The sequence below is a fragment of the Lycium ferocissimum genome, chromosome 5, assembly GCF_029784015.1.
Source record: "Lycium ferocissimum isolate CSIRO_LF1 chromosome 5, AGI_CSIRO_Lferr_CH_V1, whole genome shotgun sequence".
Taxonomy (NCBI): Eukaryota; Viridiplantae; Streptophyta; class Magnoliopsida; order Solanales; family Solanaceae; genus Lycium; species Lycium ferocissimum.
In genome coordinates, this window is record NC_081346.1 from 62,861,445 (window position 1) to 62,870,996 (window position 9,552).

The 9,552-nt window shown below is 36.6% G+C and overlaps 1 protein-coding gene across 1 annotated transcript; it reads left to right on the forward strand.

The window, feature by feature from the left end:
* Positions 1-2,544: 2,544 nt before the first annotated feature.
* Positions 2,545-8,453, forward strand: LOC132057903 (OVARIAN TUMOR DOMAIN-containing deubiquitinating enzyme 3). Its single transcript, XM_059450489.1, has 7 exons — positions 2,545-2,735; positions 4,369-4,456; positions 5,928-5,991; positions 6,254-6,359; positions 6,476-6,530; positions 6,920-6,973; positions 8,134-8,453. Exons 1-7 carry the CDS (start codon positions 2,545-2,547, stop codon positions 8,269-8,271), a joined length of 696 nt encoding a protein of 231 aa, XP_059306472.1. The 3' UTR covers positions 8,272-8,453.
* Positions 8,454-9,552: the final 1,099 nt, after the last annotated feature.

The following is a 9,552-nucleotide window of genomic DNA, read 5'->3' on the forward strand; positions in this document are numbered from 1 at the left end:
CTGCGTCCCATTTAACTGTCAGTTTAATTCTTTTTACGCTAAAAAGAAATAACAAATACAAAATATAATTTAGTAAATTATTCTTATTTATTCGATTTTTTTTTTTTTAAGAATTGAACCGTATTAAGAAAAAGACAACACGACATAACATCAGCTAAACTTGCACCCATTTATCATCCCGGTATATAAATAAGTTGCAGCTTTTTCATTTAAACACCAAAATTTAAAAAATGTGTATTAATAAACACATCTAACTGTTGACCTTACTTATGTGGCAAAAGCTTAACTGATGTGGCAATAGTGCATGTTAAAAACGATGATACAGCACGCGGTTACAAATTTTTTGAATAAAAATAAACTATAAATGAAAAACAGAAAAAGAAAAAGAAAAACTCGATCATCTTCCCCACTGTGTTCACCAATTCGTACGATATTCTTTTTATTTTGAGGCAACAACAACATATCTAGTATAATTTTACAAGTGGATCTAAGGAGAGTAGAGTGTATGCATATCTTTCCCCACCTTGAAAGGTAGAAAGGATGTATCGGATAGACCCCATCTCAAGAAAGGGCATTTCAAAAAAGGTCAGACAAGAATTACCAAAAGTAAAGAAGTCATCGCTAAATACAATAGAACAAAGCATTATGTAGAAAAGAAACAGTAATTACAACAAACTAATGGAAAAGAAACAATAACTACAACAAACTAATTCGATAAGACAATACAAGGATAATCGAGATAATAAATGGAAGGATCCGCGAGACAATGCTCTACTAGCTACTAACGCAAAACAATGCTCTACTACCTATTAACCTTTTATCCTAATTGTTATCTTCCACAACCTCCTATATAAGGTGATATCCTCGGTAACCTGCAACTGCACCATGTCCTGTTTAATCACTTCTCCAGAAAATAATTCGTTGATCTACCTCTACCTCTCCTGAAACCATCCATAGCCAACCTCTTACACCTCCGCACTGGGGCCTCCGTGTATCTCCTCTGCACATGCCCGAACCATCTTAGCCTCGTTTTTCGTATCTTGTCCTCCATCGGGGCCACTCCTACCTTATCCGGGATAACTTCATTTTTAATTCTATCCTTCCTAATATGCTTACACATCCATCGCAACATCCTCATTTCCGCAACCTTGATATTCTGAACGTGAGATTTCTTGAATAGCCAACATTCCGCCCCATACAACATAGTTGGTCTAACTACCGCTTTATAGAACTTGCCTTTAAATTTTGTTGGCACCTTCTTATCACACAAGACTCCGGAAGCGAGCCTCTATTTCATCCACGCTGCCCCAATACAGTGTGTGACTCAACGTCAATATCCCCATTTTCTTGGATAATGGACCCAAGATACTTAAAACTTGCTTGCTTTTGGATGACATGTGTCTCAAGCCTCACTTTCACAACTGCCTCATGCTCTTTGTCACTTAACTTGCACTCCAAGAATTTTGTCTTGGTCCTGCTCAACTTGAACTCTTTGGACACTAAGGTCTATTTCTAAACCTCCAGCTTACTGTTAACTTCGCCGCTGGTCTCTTCAATCAGAACTATGTCGTCCGCAAATAACATACACCATGGCATCTCACCTTAGATTTTCCACATCAATTCATCCATCGCCAAGACAAATAAAATTGGGCTAAGAGTTGATTATTAACCCCATCACAATTGGGAAGTGGTCTCCATCTGCTGTCCCTACTCGAGTCTTGGCTCCCCTTTGATTCTAGTGTACAAGCCCTTGATCGCATCTCCTAGCATCTCTGCGGACTTTGTCCTTCCTTTCTACGAAGGTCCTCCTTTCCCGCGTGTATCGATCCTCACTAACAAGATTGAATGGCTTCTGTAGTTGAGCGTCCCGACATGAATCCGAACTGGTTCTTCAAAATAGACACGCCCCTCTTCACACGCAACTCCACTACCCTCTCCCACGCTTTTATAGTGTGACTTAACAACTTGTTACCCCATAATTGTTGCAACTCTGAATGCCATCTCTATTCTTGTACAATAGAATCATTGTACTCCACCATTATTCGAACATTTTTGTCATCTTAAAAACGAAATTAAACAATTATACTAATATGATTTATATTTTGTTTAAACATTTTACAGTTTTCTTCAAATCCAACAAACATAAAATTTATTAAATTATTTGATAGTAATTAAAATCACATTTAATAAATTTAAAGGATCAAAATAGTTCAGGATTATATTTAAGAAACTTATTTTTAACCTACCCAAAACATAAGGGTTCATTTTTATCATTTTCTCGTTCAAAAAACAATTCACCTTTCTTCCTTTTTTGTTCTTACCGAAAAAGAAAAAGAGAGGATAAATCATTCGCACTGACCAGTGGAGAGCTGCTCTCGTGTAAGTGATGACTTCGAATTCCATGGCGGCCAAACCCTCTAATGGTACTAAGTTCCTACAGTTACATTATCATTTTGTTCGGAAAATTATTTATTAAAGTGAAATGATATTGGGCCTAAATAAAACCATTAATTTGAAATTGAGGGGTAGCTTGATTGATTGATAATGATTTTCTTTTTGAGTATAGAAGCGGTGCTTGAGGAGTTGACACGTGGATTAGCGCAGTTTGAGGTGGTTACTTCTCCAGTTGCTTCAGTTTCTACTTCCAGTTACAGGCCTCATCAAAGTGGAAACCCGTTTGGTGTTTTGTCTGGTGCTACTGGTCATCAATGCTTTGCTAGAATTGGACCCTCACTGTAAATTTCTCCTCCTTTTTGCTATTTGCTAGCTTTAATTCTGTTGGTAATTTTCTTTTTTTTTTTTAATTGTTTAGAAAGGTTAATCTTGAATTGCATGTAACGATGTAGACTAGTGGTCAATGAAGTGAGTTGAGAATAGTGAGGTCTCATGTTTTAATTCTAGTGGAGGCAAAATTATTACTAGGTTGTTTCTTATCATTTGTTAGCTGGTACCTATGCGGGTGGGAGGTAGCAGGTGTCTTGTGGAATTAGTCGACGTTTAAATTCCAGTTGAGGCGAAACCATTAGGTTATTTCTTATCATCTGTTAGGTGGTACCTGTGTTGGTGGGAGGCTAAGTTGCTTGGACTCGCGTGCGGGTGTCGAGGTCGGATCCTTCATGAATCTAAATTTTGAGATTCTGGGATACAGATCCAGTTATGGATACGGGTGCGGGGATTCGGCTAAAAAAAATCCAAATATCTAAAAATAGAGTTATAAAACCTAAATTATGAGATATTATGTGAAAACTTGAGGAGAAAATATTGATTAAGAGGGGAATCCCGGAAGGAGATAAAAGGAAAAAGAGTGACACAGAAATTTCTGTATACAAGGTATTCCATTTTCTTCAATTTCACCTTAGCTTTTGTTTTGATTAAAGAAATCATTGAATCTGTCCGGAAATTCTCCGTCGATTTTGGTCAAAGTCCAGAAAATCGGTTCACCAGATCGGGTACAAATGCCACACCCACACCCATGTCATGTCGACATGAGTGTGGCAGCAAAAGTGAAGAGTCCAAGCAACATAGGTGGGAGGTAGCAGGTATTATGTGGAATTAGTCTAGGTCAGCTGAGGCGAAACCATTAGGTTATTTCTTATCATTTGTTAATTGGTCTGTGTGGGTTATTTCAGGTAGCCCGTGGAAATAGTCTAGATTTAAATTCCAGCGGAGGAGAAAATATTAGGTTATTTTTTATCATCTGTTAGGTGGTACCTGTGCTAGCGGGAGGTAGCAGGTATCTCGTGGAATTAATCGAGATGTTCCCAAGCTGGTCTGATAAGTGGTGGGAGGTAGCAGATATCCTATGGAACTAGTTTAGGTGTGTGCAAGTTGGATCGGAGGACACCACGGCTATCAAAAGGAAAAAAAAACTTAATCTTGAATCTGTAAAGAGAGCTGCTTTCCTACGGTTTTATTTGATTTCTTGCATATGCAATTAGCAAAAATTTCTTTATTGTTGCGTTTGCTTGTGAATTTGAGGTCTCAAAGTCAAATCTAATGATGTAGATGCTATATATAAATGGTTGTGGCCTATTCCTTGTGAGATAAATGTCTTCAACCTATGTTACATGGACAGGTATACTAATACAGTTATATGTAGGTGTTTCTATAAGTATCCGGTATGAGTACATGCAGTTTGTGCTAATTTTTAGTGTAATTCGAAGAATCCCCATGAAGTATGCATAGTCATGACATACCCGTTGGACACAGGTGCATCAAAGCAAACAAAAAATATATGTAACATAAACAGTGGAGGGCTTGAGGATTACTTAAATGCAGTGCCTATTAAATTCTAAATTTATTAGAATCCAGGGCTTAATTTGATCTCACAATTGCGTGTGTGTTCTTTTTTCTAATTTCTTATTGCAGAGGTGGAGGTTCGCCAGCCTTAAAGAAAGTAGAACGTTATTCAGTACAGAAAATAACAGGTGATGGCCGCTGCATGTTTCGTGCTCTGGTATGAAGCATTTTCCTTCCCTGATCTGAAAACCAGTTTCATATAATTTGTTGACTCCATAACTTTATTGCTATAAGTTTTCAATGTCTTTTTTAGCCTAATGGTCATGGTTTTAGATAGAACGCTTTACTTTATTGATTGAAAGAGAGACAGATGCAAATTTGAGGAAAGATGCTTCGCTAACAAGAGTAGGAATTAAGCTAACTGCAGCAAACCAGCAAGACAATTTACTGTCAGTGCCTTCCTGCTCTGCAGAAGGTCTTTGTGTGCGACACCTTATTCCGTAGACCATAAAGAAGCAAAATAACCATCTTTCCAAGGTTTTGGGACGATATTTATTACTTGTCTTGCATTTCTGTTGAGCCATATACACAAAATCGTTACTAATCGGGCAGAATGCCACAAATTCTTGGCTCCATTCTGCTAACAAAACCCCCAGAAAAGCTGATTTGATTTCTTCAGAGGTGCTGGCATGCAGGAAATAGAAGTTGTCAATGACCATGAACAGCTTCCACCAGAGTGCCGCTGAAAAATAAAAATGCTGAAGCATACATTTATGGCGCTCACTTTTTAAAAAATAAATAAATTATATGTTACATATATTAATCAGGAGGTATAATCTTGTTTGGTACAACATATCATTCACGTTCATACTTTTAATATAAAAACCTATGCAATCTTAACCTTCCATGGGGTCTTTTTTCCTGAAAGTGATAGAGATAAGGACTCGTGTTGTGGCCTAACTCATGAATAATAGAAGATTTACATATGAAAACCGAAACTATGAACCCAATATCATTTATCAGGATGAATTCAAAGTTAAGAATCCCATCGATCGTGAGGAACTCTGAGAATTCAATCATCTCTCTATTATCAGGCTAAGGTTATGGAGGACTCATATTAGGGTAGAAGGTTAGTAGGTAGTCCCTCTTATCCTTTCGTACTAGTAGTCGCAGTTTTGGTCTTTAGTTTCTTGTCCTCTGATTTGTGCTACTATCTATTGTTTCTTGTACTTCAATTATCTTATTTATCTGTGGTAGCTATTGCTCCTTTTTTCAGACTGCCTTATCATGGGTTTTTCGCTTTCGTTATTTTCATTTTCATACTTCTTTGAATTGCTTGTCCTTATCTGAAATTTTTTGCCATGTTTTCTCTTGAGCCGAGGGTCTTTCGGAAACAGCCTCCCTACCTTCCAAGGTAGGGGTAAGGTCTGTGTACACTTTACCCTCCCCAGACCCCACGTTGTGGGATTTCAGTGGGTATGTTGTTGTTGTTGTATGGAAAGTGCTCTGAATTCTCTTCAAAATATGGTAAAAATCTGAAAATAGGAATGCCATGAAGAAATAATCGGATAAATGTGATTTATTCCCATTTTGTACTAAATGCTATTTGCACCTACAATGTTTTAGTGCCTTGGAACTTTGAAGCAATAGTTTGTTTCTCTGAGGAATTGGTGTTATTTCTAAATCAGGTAAAAGGGATGGCTTTGAACAAAGGTGTGAAACTTCACCCTCGAGATGAAAGAGATGATGCAGGTAATATTGTCCGCAAGAGATGCTCATTAATTATACCATCAAGGTTAAACCTCATAGTAGCTCTCTAACTAGTCAAATTTATGAAGTTCCATTTCATATATGATTTTTCTCTCATTAGGAAACTATGCCTTCCACATATGAGTAATCTCCAAAAACTGAATTCCTGATAAACTGGGGCAAGTTATCAGTTCACCTCTATCTTATTTTGTGTGATTACTTCCCTGAAGTTGATGAAAAATCTGCTTTTCCCCTGTTCCCACAGATGAATTAAGGATGGCTGTAAAGGAGGCTATTTGTGATGATGAGAAAGAACGTCTTAAATATGAAGAGGCCTTGGTTGCCATTACAGTTGATGAGTCTTTGAGACGGTGAGGCTTTATAATAATTGACGATATGAACATCAATCGATATTAGGTATTTTATGATAATACTAATAGTGATTTGAATATGATTCCTTTCTCAGTACTTTTATTTGATTTGTTAGATATTGCCAACGCATTGGACGATCTGATTTTTGGGGAGGAGAGTCAGAGCTATTGGTAAGCAAATAATCAGCCCTGATTCTTCAAATCTGTAATAACCAATTGTTTCTATCTTATTCTCTAATTCCATGTAACCGTCAGCAATCCATTTAGTTGTTTCATGGGGAAGTTTTTATGTGATACTGAGTCATTCTTTCAGGACTATTGATTGTTTTGGTTTACTCATTCTTTTCACGACTTCAATTGTGTACTGCTTGGCAAGTCCACACTAAATCTTTTCTAGTTAATGAAGGAAAGAGATGGTCTCTAATAGTGTACCTATAGGAAGTGCATATGTAGTACTCCGCGTCACACATCACAAGTGGGACACTTACATGCTAACTTTTTGTTCCCTTTAGCTACATAACCTCAGTTATGCTGATAGATTGTCTTTTTTTCTACATCAGGTATTATCAAAGTTGTGTTGCCAGCCAATTATGGTATACATACCAGAACAGGAGGTATTTCCCTTTGCTTCAAAAGATTTACTTTTGAAGTAGTCATAACAACGAGTCCTCGCTTGGAAATCAAACACATCAACAACATAGACTGAAGTAGTTTGGGTATTGTTGTCCGTTTATATTTATTTTCCTTGCCAACAACTAAAGCAGGCTCTATGAAATCTCATTCTGCCCAGTATACTGAGTTCTTATTGCATTAGGTTTCTCTAAAGCAAGCTAACTGCATCCCATCTTCATTAGCATCCTCCGTTGCACACTAAACTCTCATTGCAATATCAGCTGTCCCTTCTCCCATTTCTAATTTCCCATTTGATCTACTAATTCTCCCTCCAAAAGAAATTAATAAGGTAGCAAAAGACAGAGCAATTTACCAATTCAACTTTGGAAGCTTCTGTTGGCAACAGTGAATGAGATATGAAAGCATACATAAATTAAGATTGATTATGAAGGCATTCTGTCTTCCCAGGCAAATAAGCCAATCTGCCCTTAGCTTCCACTTCTTTTATTAAAGAATAAAAGTTATTAATTCTTAAGCAGCATGAACCAGGGAGAAATGAAGTGGGAATAAGGTATTGATACAAATAACGTGTTGAAGATGTCATCCTGAATAACATTTAATGAATGACGAATGCTTAAAAGAAACATAGATGAATACAGTGACTGAAGATGTCTCATATCTTCAGTTCGTTCTGGAGTGTCCATTGGCTGAGTCCGCCACTTTGTTCTGTCATGATTTAGTGGTCCAGGATCTGCATTCATCTCTAGTTTTGAACTCCTGGGCTCTGTTGGTAGAGATTGGTTACTATGGTGTTTGCTTCCGACTTGTAAAGCCGTATATATAGGTACTGCATTTGCAGTAAGTCCCAACATAATATTGGAATAAGGTTGAAAAGGTCATTATCACCTTGAAGACGTCCTACCTAGTTGGTCGATCAAGCCTAAACCATAAGACTACAATTGCAACAATGTGTTAGTGTTACCGACTTGAAATAATCTGATCCAACAACTAATCAAATGTCGCTGAGTAATTGTTGAAAGTTATCAATAGCCAGTAAATAATATCTAAGCTCTTAAAACTACGTCTTTCACTTTTGTTCTTCTATATTGATTGATATAGTGTATTCTTATGAATTTTCTGCATTTTGGCAATGAAACTGCAGCATGGAGGAAGGGGCTCTGGTTTCATTCCTATTGCAGAATATGGAGCTGAATTCCGCAAAGGTTCGAAAAACAGAAAGGCCAGGAAGGCTGTGAGGCTCCTTTATAGTGGGAGGAACCATTATGACCTACTTGTATAGGAACTTTGTCACATTCATCAGAGATTTAGCAGTGTAATCTTTTCAAAATTTTGTAGGAAGTGTCGTGGACATAATCTTGATAATCAGATGTATTTCCTGAGCTTCAAAATTAGTAATAGTAATTTTAAAAGAAAACTGATTTTTAGATAGTTCATATAATAGGTGTAGAATTTATGTTCTCATGTGGTGATTTTGTTCATATTTTCTTATTGTCTAATTTTTTTCTGAGAGTTAAGTATGTTAGACTAACTACTTACTAACTAATATTGTTTTTTCTTCTTCTATGCAATTATACAGGTCGACTGCCGGGGTCTCAATAAAATCGTTGGCCTAAAGCCAAAACTTCAATAAGATCCCTAAGCTTTTTAACAGAATTTATATATATATACACTTATTCTTTTGTCCTAGTTTCACTCTTCTAACTTTCTAAGATGCAAAGCTATATATTAGTCTATTTTTAATTAATTTCTTCAAATATTTCTTTCAATGGGCAAATAACATCAGTTGAATGCAAAAAATTGGAGCTGAAATTGAAAAATTAAATCGTCATAAATAGGAAAAATAAATATATACGAAGCAGAAAAAAAATCAGAACCAATGGGCTAGATAAATGAGCAAATTAATGTGAGATAGAAACTTAAATGTGCTCCCTCATTTCAGCAACCTCAACCAAATCTAAAAAATTGTACTGTCTACTAATTATTGAATATTTTTCTAAAGGGCCCTTTTCTAAATAACTCCGTTGTTGTGTACTGTCTATTGTGTAGTGTTTTCTGGTGTGTCCCTATTTGTTTATTTAGCATTACCTATTGACTCAGTAGTGTTTATAATTACCTATTGATCATTGAATAGTGTCTCTATATTTGTTTATTGTTGTTTGAATAGTGTTCCTAATTGTTTATTCTATATTGACTAGTATCTCTCTATTTGCTGTATATTGCATAGTTTTCTTACTTGTTTATTGTTTTATTCTTTGGATTCGTGAACTCTGATTATTTAGTTTTATTAATTGCTTGTTTGTTGCTTTGTGTCGTTACTAGTTATAGAGTCTTTGATTATTTTATCCCGCGTTAGTGGCTTCTAGGTTTGATGGGAGTCTAAGGTCATGTCCTCGTTTGGGGGTGAAGGTGGGGGTGGAGGCGGGGGACAGAGGTGGTAAGGGGACCGAGGGAGCTCGCTAGGTCGAGAGAGTCGGGTCTTGGAACATAGGGACTTTGACGGGAAAGTCGATAGAATTAGTGAAGATTCTTAAGAAAAGGAAGATTAATATAGCTTGTGTTC

Bases quoted from the DNA above. Each gene is read 5' to 3' on its own strand.
- LOC132057903 (XM_059450489.1), top strand. From the start codon at position 2,545: ATGATTTTCTTTTTGAGTATAGAAGCGGTGCTTGAGGAGTTGACACGT. The intron at 6,360-6,475 runs GTGAGGCTTTAT...TTGATTTGTTAG, and splicing joins GTTGATGAGTCTTTGAGACG to ATATTGCCAACGCATTGGAC. The intron at 6,531-6,919 runs GTAAGCAAATAA...TTTCTACATCAG, and splicing joins GAGGAGAGTCAGAGCTATTG to GTATTATCAAAGTTGTGTTG.